Below are 23,039 nucleotides of genomic sequence, written 5' to 3'. Positions count from 1 at the left end.
TTTATTTAGTTGAAATCGTCCATTATTATTACTGTTTCGTCTGCTCGTCTGAGAATCACGATCCACAGGTCGACAGCCACGATCACTCTTAACACATACAATCTTCTTTAATTTACTTTTCATTCTTTATTATCCAAGACTAGCCAGTAGCCATGACATATACCTTCGTTAAAGTCTTAAGCTTCGCAGTACTTACAAACGGTAAAAATTGTCGTCACTGAATGTTTGGGATGGATCTAAAAAAAGGTATGAACCAATGACAATCATAAAGCCACATGTTTGCAAATATTTTTTCATATCTCGTTTTGCAGTTTACCTCTTTAACACTATATCTACTTTAATAAGTTAAAAGCATAATGTTCAATGGAAATTGACTGATATCTGCCTGCAAGAGGAAGATCATTGTCGAAAAGGTTTTAACTTTTCTTTCCTTACCATATTTCCACAGAATCCAATTTCATTTTCAGTAAAATCTAATCTTTATTCATACTATTAAAAATGTGTATCATGGTTCAATCGGTTAAATCATACTCTTGAAGGGCTGTGTGCTGGGATTCAACCGAGAATCACTGAATATCCATAATTAAAACAAAAAGCCTGACTTCTTCAGGTTCCTTGTTCTTCTATTGTTTCTGAAAAATAACTGCTAGTTCTTTTTAAAAAATTCTTGTTGAAAATGTTAAAACAGTATTTCTCCAATTTAATTGAAAATTTTGCACATACTAGACTACACGTCCTATTAAGAAACATTCAAGTATGGTTGCTGAGATTTTGAATTAGAATTAGTAAATAAAGAAACCCCTCTTATTAAGAAATATTATTTTAAAACTTTGTTTTGTGTATATTTCTACACTAATGTTTTTTTCTTTTTCGTTTCTTTTTTTTTTATTATGTATTTTCAAGGAAGAAGAAACGTTAACGAAATCATTTCGATAGCATCTCCAGGACCGTTTCCATCTCTCAACATGGCGAATGGCTAGACTGAATAGTATACTTGGACCGATACCTTCGAAACTGGGATTTCTACGTGATTTGGTACCACGCTAGCAGATCAACCAGTGGGCAGATGTCGAAGTGAAATCTGCAGTAATCTCCTGTAACTAATACGCCATTCAGTTGACAGTTTGACACCATATTAAGGTAGGCTTTTTTTTTAATAAAGGGAAAAAAGTCTTTTTTCTTTTTTACCTTCCTTAAGGTTACACTAGTATTAGGCCTACTCCTAAATTAGGTTTAAGTAGGGAAATTGACGGTTTTTCTAGTAGGACATAATCAAATTACCCAAGAAAACAAAACAAAAGAAGAAAAGAGGTAAACATTTTATTTTATTTTCGTGCCTACTCGAATTTTATTCACGCACTTCACAGAACGATTGACACAACAGACTAAGTTATAAAAAAATTTAGCGAATCAGATTTTCTTTTCTTAGATAACCGTACAAGAAAAAAGTCCTTTGAGAACAACAAAAAGTAAAATTGTTGCGTTTAGATAAGCCATTTATGATTCGCAGATGAAACTCATAGGCCGGGAGAACGACGAATTATCGCTAGATTGAAGTAAACGTGAGTTATTGGACGCAAACCAATATCCACTTTCGAAATCGTAACTGGTGTCGAGATATAAATAGGCTTCGTTTTTAATTTCCTCGTTAGGTTCCGATTTCCCCGTTTTCCAATTTGTGTAATTGATTGATTCGCCATCGGCCCACTCCCATTTTAGATTATGTTGTCCTGATGTCCAGTACAATTCGCTGTTCAGTGCTTAATTTTTGCGGAAGAGATAGATTTTAATTTTGAGATTGTTGCATTTTCGTACGTAATTACTCACCTGGTGTTGATTTAATGTGTTTGTAGACTAGCCGATCCTCGTCTTCATTTTCAAGACTCAGGAGAGCCATATTCCCTCCTTTACAGTATTGATTTGCTTCATACCAATTATAGGACTAAAAATCAATTATTGTAAAAAATCTGAAAGCTTAATAAGATTGATTTTTTACCTTGTTGGTTGGTGTAGAAAAGCAATAACAATTTTTATTCAACGTCCAACAAAGCATTTTGATTCTATCCTCTTCGGCAGTGTCACTTTCTGTAGAATCTTCAGAGTTTCGCTTGATTACGCGATATAAGGAGCTAAGTTTACGATTAGTGTCAGGATTGAAAAAACAATTACCAGGATTAGTCGTGAGGGAGTTTTCAAGTTTGGCATGAATATTAAAAGAAACAACAACGACAATAACTCCGACAACGGTAAAAGCCACTATTAACAACTTGATGGTTCTCTGGTCCATTCTTCTTTTTTTTTGCGTAAACGTGATTCCGTCAAGAAACAACGCCTATGCGTGGAATGGGAATAAAGTCACTTTGGCAGTTTCTGCTATTTAAGTAATTCGATAAGATGCACTACTCGGCACTACTATCTCGAGGGCCATGGGTCTTTCCCTTGCGAACCGCAGCATTATGCATCAGGATTAGAAGTGAAAACTAGAAGTAACTGGAATAAAACAGTAAAACTGATACCACGAGCTATTTTTCAGAGGGTTATTGCATACTTGAACTTTGGATTCTATTATTCCCATCCTCTGTTGTCATTGCAACAAGTAGGAAGCGTGAAAAGCTGCACCGATAAGGTACGGGTGATTCCGAGTCCGTATTAATCACTCACATATCACGGCAAAGGAGAGAAGCATATCGTTATTATAGCAAATAAAAAGTTGCAACGGTGATGAAATTTTGCGTGCAAAACAGCTTTGAGGAAGTTGGTGTCTTGGCCGTGCTGGTAAAGATAATGTCCCGGATTTCGGTTCGATTCAAAAGCCCGGGTTGATTTTTTTTCCCCTTTATCAGTGAGTGACATTCGAAGCATTTTATGAACAGTCATGAGTATCGCAACCTTAGCAAATCTTATTGTGTGCAATAATGCTCTTCTGCATCGTAAAATAACCAACATTGACATTTATGACACTTTATTTTCAGGAGATTTTCTATTCCACCCAACCTGGACCAGCCAGAGAGCTTGACGCAAGTGAACTGATTCGGGGGGTTTTTGCATCCCTAAAGTAATTCCCAAACCACCATATTAGGTAAAGCAGCTGTTACTCACATTTATAAAAAAATTTACGATAGAGACAATTGCCTTTTTGTTACAGCTTATCCGATCAAAGGAAAAGCCACCGTAAATTTTGGTACCTTACGAGCCAGTATCAATCCATCGTCCTTAAAATTGCTACAAATGAAAGAGATAGTTAAAGTTCATAGTAAGTTTATTTGCTAATTTGGTTTATTTTCAGTTCTATCTTTTACAATTGTCCAATTTGTTAGAATAGCCCCGCCATTCAATAATCGACAACATTACCTCTAGCCAAGCCATTTTCCCTTAATTTCTGTAATTTGGAAATTGAGTAAGACTGTGCTTTAAAAAATCGTCAAATTTGGGAAAGTCGTTGGCGCTATATTCGAATTCGTTGTGGCTGTTAGCGTATTTGTTAGGGGTGTTAGCGTATTTGTGAGGAATGCTTGCATATTTGTTGGAATTATTATGGTATCCGTTTTGAGTGTTGCCGGTTGCGTATTCGCTGTGACTGCTAGCATGTTTGTCGGGAACGCCTACGTATTTGTTTGGATTATTGGCGTATTCGTTCTGATTATTACCGTATCCGTTGGGAATGTTAGAATATTCGTTGTGATTATTACTGTGCCCGTTGGGAATGTTTGGGTATTCGTTCTGATTATGAGCGTATTCGTTTGGAATGTTAACGTATTCGTCATAATTATTAGTGTACTCGTTGTGGTTGCTAGCGGCGTGTTCGCTGGGTCTACTTACAGTGACAGCGTCGAAAGGTCTTTGTACTTTCTTCAAGTCTTTGTAGTAAAGAGGTGGGTATTGAAAATCTGATGTCGCAGGATAGGGAGCTTCAGTGTATGCTTGAGGAACGTAGACCGATGGCGAGTAGGCTGGCGACGGATAAGATTGCTGCGGATAGGCGTAAGTCGGTGGTTCGGTGTAGTAAGAAAGAGGGTAGATGTACGACGACGAGTCGTAATTCGAAGTCTGAGGACGAGTGTAAGGCGTTTGGGGGTAGACGGGCACGTAAGGATTGTAAGTTGGTTCTGGGTTGTAATTTTTCGTTGAGCCGAATGGTCCGTACTGTAGTTTGGGCGCTTCATAGTTGGAATATAGTTGATTGTACTTGTCGTGTTGCACATTTGATGGACGATATCCGTTTTCGTGTCTATAAAGGTGACCGACATCTTGTGTCTTCAATTGATTAGCCAATCTGCTGCTGTGGGCCACTTTCTGGGCCTTCGCTTTACTTTCGGTCGCTAAATTGTCGTCAAGTCCGATTACTGCTACAGCTAATACAGTCAGCAGGATTGGGGTCAGCAACTTCATGAAATGTAAAGTAGCAAACAAGCTTTTAGTACGCAATAATCCTGGTCACTTCTCACTGCACTTACCTTTGAAAATTCGCGTTTCATGTTGAAATAATTAGTTTGGTTTCTATTTATCACAGGGTGTTCCTCGGAGGAGCTACGTCGATGTAAACACTCGAGGACTTGACTGATGGACAGGTGAGCGTATCGACTTGAATTTATATCATGTGGCAAAGGCAACGCCTTCTCTGTCAAACAGACAGAATATTTTTTATATTTTCCCCTTGATTTCATGCGCGTATTCCTTTGCTTTCCCGCTTGTGGTCGTAGGTGGTTTTCTGGTTTGTGTTGAGCTACTGATTGCTCTATCGTTTCACTTTCATTAGTTGCCGTATAGCTTCGGTATTGTGGATGAATTGTGGAGTCGTTTTAATGTATTTTGCGCTACTCTATCATCATATTGGCGATAATGAACCGCAGAAAGGTGACTGGAATTCAGTAATTTACGAAATTTCATTTGAGGAAGGCAAGTAGGTAAATCAAAGCGAGCGATATTTCTGTTTGCTGCGAGGCCTTTAATAACCACGAATCGAGAAAGTAGGGATTCCCCTGCACCATCAAGAGCTTTCTAAGTGATTCAGTTTTCGATTAAGAAATATTCGCGCCAACCAACTTTCTATCCAACAAAACCAGAAATAGAAACGAATCAGAATTTTTCTGTTTTCTCTCGATACAATTCACAGAGATATAGGTGGTATAGAATTCACTATTTGGGTTATTATTTGAATTTGTCACTTGGGTAAACCTTCACAAAAAAAATAGCTGGTGACTGGAAGATCTCTGCCTGAAAATTCCAATACTGTATCAATCGATCAACGTGGAATCACAGCTTCTGTTGTGATACTGTTGTGATTACTATTTTTTATTGTGGTATTCTAATGTGATACTATTCCTGCGATTCTTCCGCCTAGAAATTATCCTTAATTTTGTCGCATTTAGCAGAGTTTGCCCGGTCCATCAATTCACGTCTTTCAGCTTCTACTCTGGTCAAAACGTAAAAGCACATTAAAGTTAAATTGCACCTTTATAAAACCTTTCAATTGATAGATGTTGGAAGTGAGCTCAGATTTTGAAAATTGGGGAGATGGTAACAATTGAATTAAATTATAAGCCAAAAAACAAGCAAATCATAAGGAAAGCAATGAAAGGTTCTAGAGCTTCCACCAGGTGCCATCACTAAAATAACACACCAGCAGATAACATAGCCGCTCAGGCGCTCACATTTTCAGTAAAAGAAAATGTTAAAAGCTGCATGGATCAGGGTGCTTAAGTCCATATAAATTGCAATGCACATTACAGTACAAGGGAAGGGACTTCTAGTCCACATTTGGCAAACAAAAATTGAGTTGCAATGGAAATGAAAGTTTGTGTGGGATGGGAGTGAATTCCAGGTATGATTGCATTTTGATGATGGTGTACATAATGTCTTGCTTTGTCTTTTGATTCAATTCAAAGAATTATGTGATGTTCAATTCAAAGTAATTTAATTTTTAATTTATGTTTTCAGCAGGATTGGTGCTGGATTATTGAAGATACCGTCTGTTATGCACGTCTGTAACAGACTGCTTTGACCGGAAAGCTGCTGAGTCCAGGCCGTCAGTGTCGACACAAAAATGAGGGTTACCTGGGTGGTGGCCAGTTCTGCATCCCAGATCAGCTATCATCAAGTTAAGGTAGGATGCCTCACAGAATCTAGTTTCATTTTCCAATAATTTCATTCCAATAAAATAATTTTTAGACTAAAGAGTTTTAGTGATTTTCATCCCAACTTTTATTCTGTTATTACCATACACCTTGATCGAAATGCAATGCAAAGAAACGTCAGGGAGAAACTATTATTTCATTTTTAGCTACGGAGAAATATGCTCCTAAAGCATCCAACCAGTGAAATGTGTAAAATACCATTGATGTTCTTATACATTAGCCGAGCTCAAGAAAACAAGTTGCAACCTCGACAAGTTATCTCGAAATTGCTATTCACAGATTTATTTATTTTTTAAGCAGGACATGGAAGACTCCCGGAAAATCAGTTATACTCTATTCATCTATCAGCGTGGTATCATTTTACTGTACATGTGCATCTGACTACAATGGTTGGCCGGACTACTGACATATGCCTGCCGATCACAATAAGGTAGGACGCCTCAAAGAATCAATTTTCATTTGTGCTTTCAGCTTTGTTCCTGTCAATAACTTCCGAAATTTCATAAAGCATCTATTTTCGCGACCTCAAGGTTTATAACCTTTTGTCAGAACGATACCAAGTCGATTCGTTTTTATATACTTCCCTGTTTTTCTTTGTTTACAATTTTCTCCGCCCGAAATGTAGTTTTAAGCCTATCAGATATTAATTTTTAAGTCAAAATAATAGCAATTTTGATCCCAAGATTTATTTCTATTATGACCGCATACCATGACAAAAATGCGAAGTAAGAAAGTTTCATGTAGAAAATACTACTTGATTTTTAGCTATGGAGACAAATCTTCTTGTAGCATCCAACCAGTGAAGTGGGTAAATTGTTTAGCTTCGTCATGTAGAACAGCCGAATTTAAGGATGAAATGTTAACCCAAACTTGATCTCCTGCTTTGAGATCTACCGTAGACTGAATGGAATAAGTTTGCCATTCCTCTCTGCCAGTTAGGGACATGCGCTCGCCATATCCAACTGGATTACTGACTTTACTGTTTACCATCAAGGTTACATCCACATGACCACCTGTTGAGAAAATTTTCCCAACTCCGCTGAAAGAAAAAAAAACTCCTTTGCGAGAGGCTGTGAACTTGCCTGCTTTTATATCCATGGCTCCACCTATATTGAGTTTTATATTTTCAAATGGAATAGGGACGTGTAGTGCTGAGAATGGACTGGTTTTCTGAGCGTAGAAAAAAGTGGTGGTTTTTTATTGATGATTTTGGTAATGCCTAAAGTTTATTCATATATATGTACTCCTTTTTGCGTTCCGGTCTACTCAAAAGTAATTTTCTGTCATGGACATTCTCTTGTTATTGACGTAGTTAATCAGAAAATCCTTGTTTAAAGTCGAAAATGTATCGTAAATTTCTAATTAATTTGTGTGTTAATTTTTACAATGTTCGTTTCTGGTGTGTATACTCAACTAATTGTTTTTCTTTTATTTCGAGGAGGATTGGACGAAAGGTGGAAGGGAGAGGTTAATGAACACATCGCTGGAGCACCTCCTAAACGGTTTCCATCATCAGTGCGTAGTGTAATAGCTTAGACGTACGTCCATAGTATGGGGCAATAGGTGGTAGTTTGGCCGATATCTCCGAGTCTGGAAGCTCAACTGGTGGCCGGTACTCCATATCAGCTGCTAAGGTAAGACTATTTTACGAGCTATTTTACTTTATTTAAATAAAGATGGCGAAAGAATCTTTGTTTCATCCCTACGTTAAAGAGGAGGAAGACTGTATTCTTTCACTTTTGATGCTGTTTAAGTGTTAATTCACTCCCTTGCAATTTTTTAGATTATTCGTGTTCGAGTTGTAGTCATTTAAATCCCAACGTTTATTTCTTTTATGCCCATACACAATGATCAAAATGTAACGTAAGAAAGTTTCTGGGAGAAACAAGAACTTGATCTTTAATTACGGGGAAATATCTTCAGATAACAACCAACCAGTGAAGTGTTTGTAATGGCCACTGTCGTCTTGTATATAAGCCGAGCCCAAGACAATGATTTGCAACCAAACTTGATCTCCCGCTTTAAGATCTATCGTCGACTGCAGCGAAAAAGTTTCCCATTCACCATTGCCTGACTTGGAATGACACTCGGCTAATCCGACTTGATTACCGTTCACCATCAAGGCTATATCAATATAACCATCTGGTGCTGTTATTGTCGCAACTCCGCTGAAGGCAAAGAAATAGACGCCGTTGCGTGGGGCTGTGAAGATTCCTTTTTGCCCGTTCATGGCTTTACCGACGTTGAGTTTCTCGTACTCGAATGGAATAGGTACACCTTTTGTGGAGAATCGGGTCGTTTTCTGAGCGTAGAAAAAGGTGGGAAGGGATTTGACGTCAGCATAGCCGATCCATTTTTGTAAAGCTGTCGTGTTTCATTTAAAAAAAAAGGGTCAAAGCAACCATAAGGTGTTTGAGTAAATAGGCAATGTACCTGAATCGTTTGATAATTTAGTGAAATCGCTATAGACCGTTACGACTTTGTTGCTTTCCATAATGGAATGCATTCCGCTTTTTTTGTGGCCAATTTTCTGAAGGTCTGCACATGAGGTGGGGATTTTGCCAATGGATGAGGAGGCTGTACTCTCTGCCAAAAAAAATTCAAGTTAATTACTAAGACGTTTTAACGTAATGGGACCTACTTGTCAATTCTGACGTCAAATCTCCAACTTTGGACTTCGTACTTTGTACGTCTTGTTTAACGACTGCAAAAAAGTAGTCAATAAAATTGGCGAATCAAAAAATGTTTCTGTCACTCGTAATTTTACCGTTCAAATCATTGTTTAAAATTTCAATTACAGCAGTGGCTTCAGTCCAACGTTGCTTTGAATCTGCAACATTTGTTACATATAGTTATTCTATGTTTGATTAAACGCATCTTTTTTAACCTACCGTTCAATTCATTCTTTAAAGTTCCAATTACAGCAGTGGCTTCAGTCAAACGTTGCTTTGTATCTGCAACATATTTTACATGGTTATTTTAAGTTTGATTAAAGGCATCTTTTTTAAACCTACCGTTCAACTCATTTTTGAAACTGTCAATGTTAGAACTTGGCATTTTTTTTATTTCCTCCAATTCTTTTTTTACATTGTCAACGGCGGTATTCGTTTCTACCAAAAGTTTCGATGTTTGTGCCAATTTGTGGTTGGAATCTGAAATTTCGTTCGACGTTGTTTTTAAAATTTCATTTCTAATTAAATTTGTGATATCTCTAGTTTACCTTTCAGATCCTTCAGACATGTTGTTAAGAATACAACGTGGGAACCTAACAGCGTAGAAGTAGGGTAATCGTGATAGGTGATATCGTGTTTAGTGGTAGGAACGGCTGCAGAGTTGTGGGTCGGCAGCATTGCAGATGAGGAGGGATGGAAGCCATCGGTGATGGATGGCAACTGAGCCGAGGCGATAGAGACCACCAGGCAAGACAGTACCAACATACACTAGAATTTGAAACATTCACACATACATCACAGTTTCATTTTACAGGCACCCAAAAACGTAAGCTTTAGAAACTAATAACTGAATTAAATTTTATTACCTTAATTAAGTTTGCCATATTTGTGATCAAGATCAATTTGTCCTTTCGAGCTACCTACTGCTGAACTGTAGTTGTCGTCGATTGTGTGAAAATTCAGAAGTCAGTCCCGTCTTTTATAGGTGCGATTCTTCTCTTTTTTTGGGTGGGGGATGGAAGAAAATCGTTTGCTGTGTGCGATAGTATTTCCTTAATTCCCTTTTAGAATCATCACATTTGTTCGAAATAGGTGGAAGACGTTTATGTTAGGGTGTGTCAGATACTGGAACACAGCGCGAATAATCATGATGTCCTTACGATGAACCCTGATTTCCATACGTGATCGCATACGGGATATGCAGATTCAACGATTCAAGGTTGAAATGATACGCTTCTTTCTATAATACAAAATGGCGGAATGGCAGTAGAGATCAAGAACCGGTACGTAAAAGAAAGATTAATGCAAGAACAATTTTTTTAAATGCAAGATTTTGCAACTAAAGTAATAAAAATAAAACGTCGACTATATTTAATGGAAACCAAAAAGAAGTACGAACCTCCATCATCGTTCTTGCGAATCAAGTTTGGGCTTCAGATTGTTTACAATCAAAAGTATAAAATTTCTATCGACTGGTTCCTGGAACTTTCTTTTATTTCCCAGCGACTAAAACTAATATTTGTGATATGGGTTTGGTTGCTTTGGCGCGACTCTTACACCATCCATGTTTCTATCGATTGGTTCACGGCATTTTCTCTTCTTGCCCGCTAGACTAATACTAGCCTAAGATATATATTTGTGGTAGGCCTATGTACATGTGCTGGTTATTTTAAAGCGAATCCGACACCATCCTCACACGTAGACTACAGGGCGCATTATTTTTTCTTATGTAAAGTTTGCTCCATTTAGTTTTCCATTTTTCCCCTAACATTTTTTTCCATCGAAATCAGTTGATTTAGACAACTGAGAACACCCAAGTAATTGCTCGCGGGGATGAAAACTGTTATCAGGTGCATATTCATTTCAAATGTTTAGTTAATTTTTTTTATCCTAAGTTTTCCTTTTGCCAATTACACTTAGTTTTCATTTATTCATCATTATCTCTGCAGTCAAGTCCTTGACTTTTTAGGAACGAAAATCTCAATTTACCCAAACTTTTCGTGTTTATTTTTTTTTTTTTAACATTGGAAGGAGCAATTAGGTAAACAAATTCGCCGTGAAGTTGTAAAAAGATTTTTCAATTTTTAATAAATGTACCCAATTTGTAGGAAACTTCTGATGCTAGATTGATAAACTTGCTCGAAACTTGCTTAGCACAAGTTAGAGAACGTGTTGGTGAATACCCTTATCATGAGTTCGTGACATTCGTACAGAAGTGGCAACGTTCATTCAAATTTATAAGACCTTGAAGCAGAGAATATCAGAGATAGCTCTGTAAGAAAACAAACATCGACTATCATTGGATATTTACCTCGTCCCGTGCCCTCACTCCCTTCTCTACGTACCCTTTTTTGATTCGTGCTGATGTCTCCTCGTGATTAAACTGCCAATAACATGTTCTCGTAAGATAACAAAATCGAACTAAACATGTTTATTTAAATTCAGATGCACTTCAGCTTATGCGAGTCCCAAAGTCTTTCAGACAAACATCGGACTGTTCATATTAGCATTTAAAAAATTGTATACTTGATTGATGCATATAGATGTTTTTTTTTTGTCTTTCTTTTCAATTCAGGAAAAACTTGAAAATAGTTCTCGAGAGATCTGCGCCCTTGGAAAACCAATATGACGTCGCATCATCATTGTACTATTGTTTTTCGCCAGCCTTGCATTCAACCGTCGATGAAAGCGAAGAAAATGATCGCATCTATCGGGTAAATATTTTCATCGTTATTGGCTTAATCTTCGTCTTCGTCCGCTGTCTTGCATGAGTCATTTTTATTGAACAGTGAACGATCAGGTTCTTGTCAAGGACGAAGTTCGTTTGTCAGGGAAAGTTAAACTCGAATCAATTTCGTTTCTGGTGTGTATTTCTCAACCATTGTTTTGTTTTTATTTCGAGGACGATAGGTGGAAGGGAGAGGTTACCGAAAACATCGCTGGAGCACCTCCTAAACGGTTTCCATCATCAGTGCGTGGTGTAATAGCTTAGACGTACATCCATAGTATGGGGCAATTGGTGGTAGTTTGGCCGATATCTCCGAGTCTGGAAGCTCAACTGGTGGCCGGTACTCCATATCAGCTACTAAGGTAAGACTATTTTACGCGCTATTTTATTTTTAAATAAAGATAGCGAAATAATCTTTGTTTCATCCCTACGTTAAAGAGGAGGAAGACTGTATTCTTTCACTTTTGATGCTGTTTAAGTGTTAATTCACTCAAATTTTTTAGATTATTCGTGTTCGAGTTGTAGTGATTTTAATCCCAACGTTTATTTCTGTTATTTTCATACACAATGATCAAAATGCAACGTAAGAAAGCTTCCGGGAGAAACAACTAATAGATCTCTAACTACTTTACCTTGTAGTATTGTACTCTATCCTGTAGTATCCAAACAGTGCGTAGTAAAATGGTGACTATTCTTATTGTATAGATCAGAGTTTTTTTTTTTTTTTTTTTTTTTACAAACACCTGAAAAAAAAACTATATTTTAACTTAACTTTGCTAACTTGTGTTTTTTAACTTTTACCGAACTAGCGACTCCTTATCAAATGTAGTAAATGTAAATGTCTGTGGTTACACTGTTATTCGGTATTTAATTCACTTCTTCTGTTCTGTTAATTTAATTATATGCACGTTATTCTTTTCCCACTTTACCTTTCTTTTTATCTATTTAGTCCTCTAAGATGCAGTCAAGGCTTTAATCTGGCATTTTTGAAATCAAATTCTCTTCAAACCTCCCATGCCTTTCATCGTGATCCGAAGCTAAATAAGGTAAAAAAATTCCCTATGATTGATATTAGCTTTTTCCATTTCTAAGAAATAATGTAACTAATCTTTATGCAAATTCTTATGCCAGAATTTTCATAGCTGTCGCGTGACTGTTGACGAAAGACGAGGTTCCGAGTTGATGGGGTACTCTGTCATATTGTCGGCAAATCAGATTGCCCATTACATTCAGTTCAAACATCAAGGTTGTTTTGATGCAAACAGGTAAATAAACTGGCTTGGCACACGTATACGTAGATAACTTGTTATTGAATACCATTGTCGTGACATTAATACAGACCGCATTGACAGCGTTCATTCAAATCACCAAGTCCTTGAAGATGAGAATATCGGAGGTGACTCAGTCCGAATTATATTTTATTCATTTTCCCTCCTCCCAGTGTTATCTCTGTGAGAAAACAAACAACTGCCATAATATCGGAATGGACATTACCTCGCCCTATCCAGTGTGTTTGTGCTATCAATTGCATCAAAAGTAGCATATTTTATGCATGTGTAATTGCATTTTTGAGCACACATAAGCATAACATGTTTGGTGCAGTTTTTTTAAATTCATTAGTAATTTTTTTTAAATCCAGGAGAATCGGAAAAATAATCCTGCAGAGATATTCATCCTAGGCCCAAACCAACATGATGTTCGCATCGTCGTACGATCCTTTCTCGCAAGGTCCCCTATATTCAACTGTTGACAAAATGGGAGAAAATTATCACATCTATCACTCTATCAGGTAAATATATAATCGTTATTGGTTTAATCAGTTTGTCCGCTCCTTTGAATGAGGCAAATTTTAAACAACAGTTTATGAATTTATTGCCAGTGCATTGAAGCAACCTGCGCAGTCGCGTAAACGCCACCGCGGCACTATCGGAAAAATGTTCCTTATCGTTATATTTAGAAAAGTAAAATGAGATGCAAGTTGACTCATTCCTTTCCCATTCACGCCATTCATTTTGGCCAAATTCTGGCTATCTTTGAAATAGCTTTTACGTTAAATTAAATTGCACATTTATAAAACCTTTCAATTGATAGATGTTGAAAGCGAGCTCAGATTTTTAAATTGATTCAATTAAATTATAAGCCAAAAAACAAGCAAATCTTAAGGAAAGCAATGAAAGGTTCTAGAGCTACCACCAGGTGTCACTAAAATAACCCTCATCAACAACAAAAATGGCCGCTCACTCTTCTGTAAAGAAATGTAAAATTGTTTACTACTTTACGGCTCTGTCATTTCACGTTTCCAAGCAAATTTGGTCGTCAGAATTACTTATATTTCTTAAGTATTCAAATTTACAGAATGAGTATTTTCAACATTTGGTTAATTGAAGGCAGAGTGTTGTTACCTAAGCTTGAAGGAAAGTGAAAAGCAAGTCCTGGCATTTGTGGTAATGTGCTAATTTGAGTAATTTCATTTTGCAAAATTTCGTCTTCTTTCATTTCCGCATTAAGAGTAGCTTTGTGTCACATATGAAAGTAAAGTGAATGGAATATATTTCCAGTCATAGCAAATGTTAAAAGCTTCATGGATCACAGGATCAGGGGGCTAAAATCCATATAAATTGAAATGCACATTACTGTATAAAGAGAGTTCAAGTCTATAATTTGCAAACAAATTTTGGGTGGAATGGAAATTAAAGTTGTGTATGTGTGGTAGGGGAATGAATTCTAGCTATGAAAAAAGTTGTATTTTGACGATGTTACATATAATGTCATGCTTTTGATTTAATTCAAAGAATAATGTTCAGTTCAAGTGAATTTAATTTAAATTTGCAATTAATGTTTCATTTGTACTATTTTTTTACTTTTATTTTCATTTTCCAGCAGGACTGATGCTGTAATGGTCACCGAGCAGAGTTGTCTGAGCCGTCAATGTCGACACAAAAATTGGGTTAACCTTGTTGGTCGCTAGAACTGCATACAGATCAGCTATCATAACGTTAAGGTAGGATGGATCGAGTTTATGCACACCCTCGAACTTTCGTAAATTATTCGTGTCCGCTGATTCAGTCCACGAAGCAACTCGATTCGATTATTTTTATTTTTTCCTGAGGACTTTCTAAGCTTCAGATTTTGACATAGACAGTAGTATCAAATACGTATTTGAGACGAGAGTTAAGAGATGGTTTTTATTTTTATCCCAACTTGTATTACTGTATAAGCGCATACAACGTAATCTAGATTGTAATCATTGCAATCTAGAATTTTAGCTTGATGCTCTCCATTTTGGAAATTAATTGTCGTGATCATCACGCAGTTAGTTTGTCCGAGTTTGGTTTTGTTACTGTTGCTTTGATTGCCTTTTCGTCCATTTTGAATTGCTTTACCATTTCGCCTATCTATTTCTGAATAGCTTGTTTTGTAATCCGACGATTTTTTGGCCATCGTAATTCGCTAGAAAGATAAAGGATTCCGCTGTATCTTTCTGAGACTATACTCTAGATTTACAAACATTCCAAAGAACAAGCATTCTGTAGGCCTGTGTATACAAAAACGAGGTTTACCCGTTTTTCTCACGCTTAATTTCATTCGCTCAAGCTCATTCTCGAGCGTTTGTTATGAAAACCAAATCAGCGGGGATGAGCCAACTTAATCCTAAGCATCAAATTTGTTTTATTTATTAACCAGCCAGATATAATTGTTATTCAGCTTAATGGTTTGAAATTTTTTGCTTGGCTTTATTTCATCTTCATTTCCCACCCGAAAAGCATTTAATCTTTATAAGAGTAAAGTTTCGCTATTTTAAAATAATAATAATAGTCCTACTGATTGAACAGTAAACCTAATAATAACTCTGAGCAACCATTTCTTTTCCGGTTTTCTTGCAAGACAATTCTCAATGAAATATTCGAAAAGTAATTGATTAGTATGCAATGGCAGGTTGAATTTATTAAAACACAGTTTAAGCCGAAACGATTTCAAGCAAAACACGTAACATCGAATTTCAATTTTTTTAAATAATTTAAAGCTCAAATTTATCCATTAGAAGGGTTAAGTGACGCATGTGACAAGTAAAACTCTTCGATAGTAGGAACGTCTTCCGAAAGAATAGTTTCCTTTGCTGCCAACTCGTCAGCAGCCCATATCTCAGATCTTCGTTCTGCTAACTCCATCTTCCTTTCGAGAGCAGATCCCTCTTTTGGTTTGAATTCCGGAAAGGGAACTTCTGGTCCAGCCAGGATACGTTGTTTGTGCACATTCCACAGCCCGATAAAGTGCATCTTTGTCACTGGGTCAAGATTGTCGATTATTTCACCCCGCATCAATGCTGCTATGTTGGCGTAAATAGCTCCATAGTCGACCCTTCCGACTGGAGATTGAGCTGGGTATGTTCCAGAGTGCAGTTGGAAGTGGAGTGGCAGATTTTCAGAGTAGTCAACACCTTTCATCTGGCGCAGTTCTTCAATTTTTGTGTTCAAAACAATTTCCCAAGCAGCCTTATCCCTGTCTTCCTCAAATTGAGTGAATAGATAGCGTACGCTATCAACAGTTTGGTTGGGAAATTGGTCCGCCAATTTCTTGAAATCTCCATCAAAACCGATTTTAAAGATGGAGAGGAGTCTTTCTTGTTCTTCTATGCTCCAATCTCCGAATCCTTTTTTCATCTCTGGGACGGAGTTCTTAACCTGTATCGAAAAACATTCAAAGGTTAAATCAAGTTTAAATCTGGCACGGAGTTTAAATATGAATGTGTAATTACCGGTGTTTTTATACGCAGACTATGTTTAGGCGTCACGTCTCCAGCTTTAGGGCATTGTGTGGGAGAGGCCTGTGCTGCATTCTACAAACAACACATGTTTAAAGGATTAATGGTAAGACATCAGACACAAATTTCCTTATTTACCTGGTAGAAACAATTTTCTTCTTCGACAACAGAATTTCTCATTTCCACAGCATCAACACTTTTGGAGGTAGAAGCACGCTCCCATCTCCCTGCCCTTTCTTCATTGGAAGAGTGACTTTCTGCTGCTGTTCCTTCTTCCCCAGAAAATAATTTCCTCCGTTTTCCTCTGTTATCTTTTCTTGAACTGTGTTCTGGAGTATTACTCATTTTTTCACTCACTGAATCTAAGAAACACAAATGAATCACGGTTAATTATGACAGCTTGACAAAAACCAGTAGAATAATATTACGTAATGAGAAACTGAAGAAAAATTTTAAGTCTTCAATACTCGAGCAACTGCCAACTGTGGTACTCGAGCAAAGTCAAGGTATTTCAAACTTTTTCTCAACCAGGAAGGTACGAGTACGAACTTCGAGTCAATTCCGTCATAAGCAGTCACTACAGTCACGAATTCACGATACACAATCTAACAATCACGATGCTACAGTCACGCAATCACAACCTCTCGTGCTCTCGAGTTTCGAATCCAGAATCAGCTGGTAGCCCTAAGCTTTATAGTATGAAATATGAAATCAAAAACACAGTCCGTGGTTGCAAAGGCTGTCACTAGGTGGCTAAATATTCCAGTGTGTTTAGGGATTAAAGTGTTTAGGGATGTAGGGGGTTTGTTTTTGTTTTCAAAATGCTGGTTACTTTCTTTCCTGACATTTTCTGCTTTTCTTCTACAAAGTTATTTAAAAATGAAATTTTGTGTTTGGTGAATTTACAGGTAACGTGTACTGGAATTTATACTTGGCAATTCCGTTTGATCATGTGGCCTGCCGTACAATTTCCCAAAATGTCGTCTCTTGCTCTTGTTATATTTTGCACGTTTCGTCACAAGATGAGGTATTTCCACGCCATTCGACCAAGCTGAACCAAAAGTGAACCATTTAAAACAAGTAAGTGAATCTTTAAGAGTTCACACTTTTTGAAAAGTCCATTTGCTAATCTTCTTCAATCTATTTGTTAAAGCATGTCAAAGATCTTGCCTTTCTCCACGTGGTCACTGCCTTTGCATGAAGTTGCGTTTTTGTGAGGGTCTCTACTCTGACTAATGTGATGAAAAGAAGAAATATGAATAGGTAATCAAGTAATTGTAAGCCAAATGAAGAGGTTAGCATTTTTTATGTTGAACTTAAGTAAATGCTATCCCATGCAGATTGAATATGTATAAATTTGCCTTTATTTTTTAGTTAATGTTAAGGTTAGATATCCCTTTCCTTATCTATTAAAGAATTTGAGCAGATGGCACATTCTGATTTTCATTTCTGTGATGCAGGTGGCTTTGTTGCAGCCAGCTGGTGAAAGGGAGTTCAAGTCAAGTTGAGCTGCAGCTTCTGTAAGCAGTCTACATCTCTGGTGTTATCCTGAAGTGGGGAAGTGTTACCTCAAGTGTAACAGCAAAAAATACATCTTGAAATGGTAATTTGAAGTCTAATTAGAATGTTGTAGTGGGTATAGAGTTTTTGTCAAAAGAGACTTGTCTGATAAGCTTGTGCTGAATTGCAATTTTCTTTTAGATTAAACTAGAACACCAACTCCCTTTTACAAACTTGTCTTGTGATTTTAATAAGAATTTGCTGCTGCTAATTTGGTCTAAATTTTAATTTAAACTTGCCACGATTATTTTCTCTCTTGTCTTCCATAACATATATTTTTTTTTAACATCTGGTACAGGTTTATATGTTATTTAATGATTTTGCTTTTTCCAAACAGGACATGGTGATAATGTGATGCATCTTCATGCAGTCTATACAGGTGGTGTTTTTGTAGAAGCAAGACTTGAAGCTTAGCTACAAGAATATTTTCTGAAATGGTAATTTGATCGAGAGAGATTAGTTGTAAATTGGTAAGTGTCTAGTTTTTTATTGCAATGTTCAGTCAAAAGTTCAACTCTAAACTGACACAGGAATTAAGTGACAGAGACCACAATTCTTCCCGTCTTTCGTGTTGATTCCGTTGCCCATAATAATGATGGATTACTCACGTTATGTGCCTGGCATGTATATCATTCGCTTTCCCCTCCCTGGCCGTGAACTTGGGGAATTAGGAAGCCATGGTTGTAGTGCGTGTTTGATCCAGCGTGACTTTAATCACCTTCACACAATTCCATGGCGTCACGTGAAGAAACGAGAATCAAGTACTCCCAACCAACACGCCATTTCTTACTTTTTTGCATATTTTTAAAATTTTTATTTCAATTTTTGTCGCAGTAACGATTCCGGTCTGGTGACGACATCGAGAAGTCTGGGTTTCCGTTCAGCCACACAAGATATTGCATCTATTGAATTGGGATCGTTAAAAACATCACGTGTCGTTGCACCTTAACGACGATGGGCGTATTTGGTTGCGCCACGTTGACTTTAAAAGAGGAAGGAAGAGAGTGAGGGCGCGGGGGGGTTTGCGACCTCCAGAGGGGACAGAGAAAGACGTCGGAATCTTCTTCTTCTTTTTGTAAAAGACTTTGGCAGCGACCTCCTCCTCCTCCTGTAACACAAGACTCTTGTATACTACTCACATATTCGGCAGCCTCTTACGTGTTCTTTGTTTGCCCGGCACTAATCCAGGTAGTCACCATAGAGGATAGGTTTAAAAAGCCTACGACTCGAGTCTGCACGTGTTCAGTTGCCGGCCGAGTGTCGAGACTTGCACAACGATCTCAGCAAACTACTTGGAAGAGAACAGGTGATGAGAATATGATGGCCAACTTGTTGATGTTCCTCACCGCTGCGTTCCTGACGGTTCCTGATTTCGTCCGGAAGCGTTCATTCAGCTGCTGCCAAGAACAGAGTGAGTCTCTTGTTTTCATCCAGTTGAATGATGTCGTAATCTTGTACCTTTTTTCCATAGAGAGGACGTCAATGGACAGGAGAGTTGGCAGAACCGATTGATTGCAGTTTTCCGCTTAATGTCGGACGAAATTCATCAACGTCACATAATTCACTAATCGAACGAGTTTCTTTCTGCCATTTTACCACAAATGGGCCGTATGTCGACGGTACACTTCCTTTCGGAGCCGGACCCAGTGGCGAACGCCAACTCGACTCGTACTGCGACGCCTGGACGTCCAGCGACGCCAAGACGTCCGGAGTGGCCGCCTCTCTCATCACCTCCTCTCCGTCCCACCAACACCAGCAGCAGCAGACGGGCGGCAGTGGCAAGTTGCTGGACCAGGACAAGGTCTCCTGTCAGAACCGATTCGTCGCCCTGTGCATCGAAGCCACCAGCCAAGTGGTCGCCACCGGTGGCAGTGGGCGGGTGAAGCGGACGGCCGAGCACATCATCTCGGAAGATCACTGGATTCACTGCCAAGCCCACCTTCAGTCTCTCTTTTAAGATGTTCATTTGTCGTGTTCCAGAAATCTCTCTCACGCAAATTTTCGATTTAAATCTGAAAATGATTGGCAAAAATGACCCACGAGTCGGCCAAAGACCCGAAGGCAGTTCTTTGTCTCTGCATTTCCTTTTTTAAAAAATGTTTTCTAAACTTGTGCAGCTTTTTTTGGGGAGGATTATGAAACAATCCGACGACAATTGACCCAAAATGTCGTCGTTGGCGATTTATATATTTATGAATTTATACCCCTTCCTTATTTTTCTCTCGCCCCCCGAGGAATGATGAGATTGTCTGTGTGTGCGTGTTGCATCAGTCACAAAATGTGTTTTGCGTCTAAAGTCTTTGATATAACACGTATATAGCAACTACCAATTACCCTTGTTAGATGTCGCTGGCATCGCTTTGTTTTCTTGTCACGTCAAAAGTTCTTGCTGCTTTTCATGCTGCTTTCTTCGTGATTTTCTTTACCTTTTTTGGAATAAATTCAACGCCGTTTAAAATGTAAGTTTCTCTGATTCTGATTCTTTTACTGTAGTTTATTTTTATTGCTTGGTCTTGTATTGTTTTCTTTTTGCAATTATATTTTATACCCGACGACAATTGACTTATTTTCTTAAATTTTCTACTAATAATACTTGCTTTAAACTCTGTTCTGTGTCTGCGTAATAATTCCTAAATCAGGCCCTTCTGGCGAGTCGCAAACGAAGTGTCAAAATAGATATAACTTAAAAGTTTCCTTCATCGTAGCCTTTGATCATTTTCAGCTGTCAAAATAGTCAGTTTCAGTTACTTTGCAGCATGGTTTGCACATCCCTGTAAACATTTTCCGGCAGTTTATGTGTGGTAACTGACGATAACTATTCCACCAACAAAGCTCACTTGTTAGATTTTTAATAATGTGTTTTTATTTTCTACTTCCGGTTTTCTCATTTCTGTCAGTAATTCAGTAAATATTCATCTGACGCACAAAAGAACCACATATTCTTGATCTTCGTCAAATTTGTGGTAAAGTTCATGTTTTCTTTTCTACGTACGCGTACTTCCGGTTTTGAGAATGTTCCTGAACTATAGTTCAGGAAAATTCTCGATTTTGGCCAAATTTTGGATTTCGTTTAAATCACATCTAATCGACCCCAAATTTCACGTAGATCACGAATATTTAGTTTATTTTCATGACAGCTCAATGGTTAAGGGGCTATCACTTACTTCCGGTATACTTCCGGGAAATTTGCATAAAACCAGCAAGTGAGCTTTGTTCTCTGTACTAATCTCAAGATTGAATGCTAGGTTGTAGCAAACAAAAATGCGATTTTCAAGTTTTGTGAGCATCTTAAGTCCAGTCCTTAATAATGAGTTTTTAGGCGTGTTTAATAGATGGCGTGTTAATTGTTTGTGTCAGTTTTGGGCTTATGGCGGTTTGCTGTCAAGAATTAAGCTATCTTTTCTTCGAAAATTACCAATGTATTTACAGGTAAATTCGAGTTATTTCATCTGTAAATAGTCGGTGATGTGTTCTATTCCGTGTATATGTTGGATCTTGGATAAACTTAATGTATCTCATCAACTTACAGGAGAAAACGTGTTGAAAGGGTCGTGCAGCTTACTGCTGTGCTGTCAACCATTTATGTGTTCAAAATTATTGTATTCTACCGAAGGTGCCATCAAAATGGAACAGGTAACAACCATTACTAGCTTTATTAATACAGTATTGCTGAAACATATATTCTTCTCATCTTTTATTAGGATTCATCATAATTGTCTGCTGGTTGTAATGGACTTGCAAAATCGCCAATCCCAGCCATGCCCCAATTTTGAGTGTACACTACTAACTGTTTAATTATTTCTAGATCATAGACGCCAAGCACATTGATGACAAAAACTATAAACAAAGTGACTTATTGTTTTATTTTATTTACAGGTTCTTCAGTACAGGTTTCTAACACATTGGCATGACAGATTTGATGAGAAGTCATATTTTGAAGAAAAAGGACAAGAACCATACAGTCAACAAGGTTCCTTGTTTGCTAACCAGTTGGCCGCTACCCTTCAATCTCCCTGTTTACTTCCTTACACAGGTCCTATTGATTTGAGGTATTACTTTCTTTAGCTACAACCTCATTTGAATTTTATTGTCATCAAAATAAATGTTCATTCTGCTTTTACAGGGTAACTCTTTCGCGTCTGATGACATCAAGTCATCAACTGTTATAAACTGACGAGAGAATGCTGCAATTCAAGACTAGTGCATTGTGTAGTTGTTAGATAAATGGCAAGTGCATATATCTGGACTCCCTTCTTTTCTGTGGCCCCGTTTCCCTAACTAACCACTAACTAACTCCCGCCGGTGGTCACTCACCCGCTGTGAAACCAGGAGGAGGGGAGGGCTCTGGTCGAACGGGGACTTGGAAGGCGCATGATCCGATGAAAACTTTTGGAGGGTCATGAGTCTAACCCGGAAGCCTAGTATGACTACATCTCCCCGGAAAAACTTGCCTCGTACTTCTCTCTTCTTCTCGGTCCAGATAAATATCTCTGGGGGCCGTAGACATTTCCTATAACAGCATGTGCGAGTTAAAACAAAGCAACCCACTACCCAATGAAACAAATAGCCATGGTTTATTTTTTGTGAAAATCTCCGTCAGTCAAGTTACAAAGACGATGTAGATTTCCGCAAAACTTAACCACCGCTTTTTGTCTCATTGCCGCAGCGGTGGTGGCGGGTTGCGTTTAAACTCGTGCAGTAGTAAACCGTCTTGAACCGGACGCTCTGTCTATTGAATTTTTTGAACAATTTAAAAGGATAATAAAACTTAGTTTATATAGTGTATCTTTTTTTATTTATTACAGATATTACATGGTTAAGGTTTAACATTGGTTTATAGGGTTAAGGGTATAGATTTAGGGTTGGTAGGTGTATATTTAAGGGGTTTGAAGGATTGGAAGGTATATATTTTTGGGGTTTGGAGATTCATTGGTAGGGATACATTAGTAGGTTTATCCAAACTTGAAATATCCTCCCTCCCCCCTCCAACATCCACCACTTTACTTTCCCAACCCCAAAAACATGTTTATTATTTGTTTGACATAAACACATCCCCATATTTCTTTTTTGTTTCTTCTTAACATATTAAAGCACTACATTGATACAATGCTAATTTAATAAAGTAATAATGCAACTTCGGTAACACGACACCAGCACGGCCAATTGAACTTGATGCAGAAAGA

General features: G+C 37.8%; 4 protein-coding genes and 2 long non-coding RNA genes across 6 annotated transcripts; 2 read left to right on the top strand and 4 right to left on the bottom strand.

Moving 5' to 3' along the window:
* Nucleotides 1–49: 49 nt before the first annotated feature.
* Nucleotides 50–21,425, top strand: LOC124190942. Its single transcript, XR_006873193.1, has 26 exons — nt 50–246; nt 904–1,140; nt 2,973–3,079; nt 3,146–3,253; nt 4,511–4,568; nt 5,938–6,103; nt 6,432–6,564; nt 11,382–11,520; nt 11,709–11,896; nt 12,484–12,580; nt 12,666–12,799; nt 12,874–13,090; nt 13,174–13,323; nt 14,415–14,535; nt 15,721–16,238; nt 16,309–16,402; nt 16,467–16,974; nt 17,205–17,376; nt 17,450–17,559; nt 17,757–17,899; nt 18,194–18,293; nt 18,359–18,617; nt 18,691–18,966; nt 19,045–19,267; nt 19,328–20,315; nt 21,386–21,425. It is a non-coding gene; the product is annotated as an uncharacterized LOC124190942 (long non-coding RNA).
* On the bottom strand, nt 1,489–1,936 carry LOC124190941. The gene is made up of 2 exons (XM_046583834.1): nt 1,828–1,936; nt 1,489–1,760 (listed from the first exon to the last, which is right to left on the bottom strand). Exons 1-2 carry the CDS (start codon nt 1,895–1,897, stop codon nt 1,498–1,500), a joined length of 333 nt encoding a protein of 110 aa, XP_046439790.1. The 5' UTR covers nt 1,898–1,936; the 3' UTR covers nt 1,489–1,497.
* On the bottom strand, nt 3,246–4,556 carry LOC124190938 (adhesive plaque matrix protein-like). The gene is made up of 2 exons (XM_046583831.1): nt 4,455–4,556; nt 3,246–4,383 (listed from the first exon to the last, which is right to left on the bottom strand). Exons 1-2 carry the CDS (start codon nt 4,473–4,475, stop codon nt 3,373–3,375), a joined length of 1,032 nt encoding a protein of 343 aa, XP_046439787.1. The 5' UTR covers nt 4,476–4,556; the 3' UTR covers nt 3,246–3,372.
* Nucleotides 7,934–9,760, bottom strand: LOC124190937. The gene is made up of 8 exons (XM_046583830.1): nt 9,673–9,760; nt 9,355–9,574; nt 9,149–9,286; nt 9,026–9,088; nt 8,902–8,964; nt 8,776–8,838; nt 8,568–8,720; nt 7,934–8,498 (listed from the first exon to the last, which is right to left on the bottom strand). Exons 1-8 carry the CDS (start codon nt 9,688–9,690, stop codon nt 8,038–8,040), a joined length of 1,179 nt encoding a protein of 392 aa, XP_046439786.1. The 5' UTR covers nt 9,691–9,760; the 3' UTR covers nt 7,934–8,037.
* Nucleotides 15,450–16,641, bottom strand: LOC124190939. Its single transcript, XM_046583832.1, has 3 exons — nt 16,435–16,641; nt 16,291–16,371; nt 15,450–16,216 (listed from the first exon to the last, which is right to left on the bottom strand). Exons 1-3 carry the CDS (start codon nt 16,639–16,641, stop codon nt 15,566–15,568), a joined length of 939 nt encoding a protein of 312 aa, XP_046439788.1. The 3' UTR covers nt 15,450–15,565.
* Nucleotides 21,426–21,538: 113 nt separating the features above from the next.
* LOC124190945 lies at nt 21,539–22,229 on the top strand. The gene is made up of 3 exons (XR_006873203.1): nt 21,539–21,631; nt 21,733–21,905; nt 21,980–22,229. It is a non-coding gene; the product is annotated as an uncharacterized LOC124190945 (long non-coding RNA).
* Nucleotides 22,230–23,039: the final 810 nt, after the last annotated feature.

Source organism: Daphnia pulex, chromosome 3 (assembly GCF_021134715.1).
Source record: "Daphnia pulex isolate KAP4 chromosome 3, ASM2113471v1".
NCBI classification, from domain to species: Eukaryota; Metazoa; Arthropoda; class Branchiopoda; order Diplostraca; family Daphniidae; genus Daphnia; species Daphnia pulex.
The sequence above is the reverse complement of the archived record's forward strand: the minus strand, read 5'-3'. Positions and strand labels throughout refer to the sequence as shown.

Bases quoted from the DNA above. Each gene is read 5' to 3' on its own strand.
- LOC124190941 (XM_046583834.1), bottom strand. From the start codon at position 1,897: ATGGCTCTCCTGAGTCTTGAAAATGAAGACGAGGATCGGCTAGTCTAC. The intron at 1,761-1,827 runs GTGAGTAATTAC...GCAAAAATTAAG, and splicing joins ACACATTAAATCAACACCAG to CACTGAACAGCGAATTGTAC.
- LOC124190939 (XM_046583832.1), bottom strand. From the start codon at position 16,641: ATGAGTAATACTCCAGAACACAGTTCAAGAAAAGATAACAGAGGAAAA. The intron at 16,372-16,434 runs GTAAATAAGGAA...TGTTGTTTGTAG, and splicing joins AAGAAAATTGTTTCTACCAG to AATGCAGCACAGGCCTCTCC. The intron at 16,217-16,290 runs GTAATTACACAT...TTTTCGATACAG, and splicing joins GTCTGCGTATAAAAACACCG to GTTAAGAACTCCGTCCCAGA.
- LOC124190937 (XM_046583830.1), bottom strand. The intron at 8,839-8,901 runs GTAAAATTACGA...ACTTTTTTGCAG, and splicing joins TTTAAACAATGATTTGAACG to TCGTTAAACAAGACGTACAA. The intron at 8,721-8,775 runs GTAGGTCCCATT...TTTTTTTGGCAG, and splicing joins TTTGACGTCAGAATTGACAA to AGAGTACAGCCTCCTCATCC.
- LOC124190938 (XM_046583831.1), bottom strand. From the start codon at position 4,475: ATGAAACGCGAATTTTCAAAG. The intron at 4,384-4,454 runs GTAAGTGCAGTG...CATTTCATGAAG, and splicing joins TGAAACGCGAATTTTCAAAG to TTGCTGACCCCAATCCTGCT.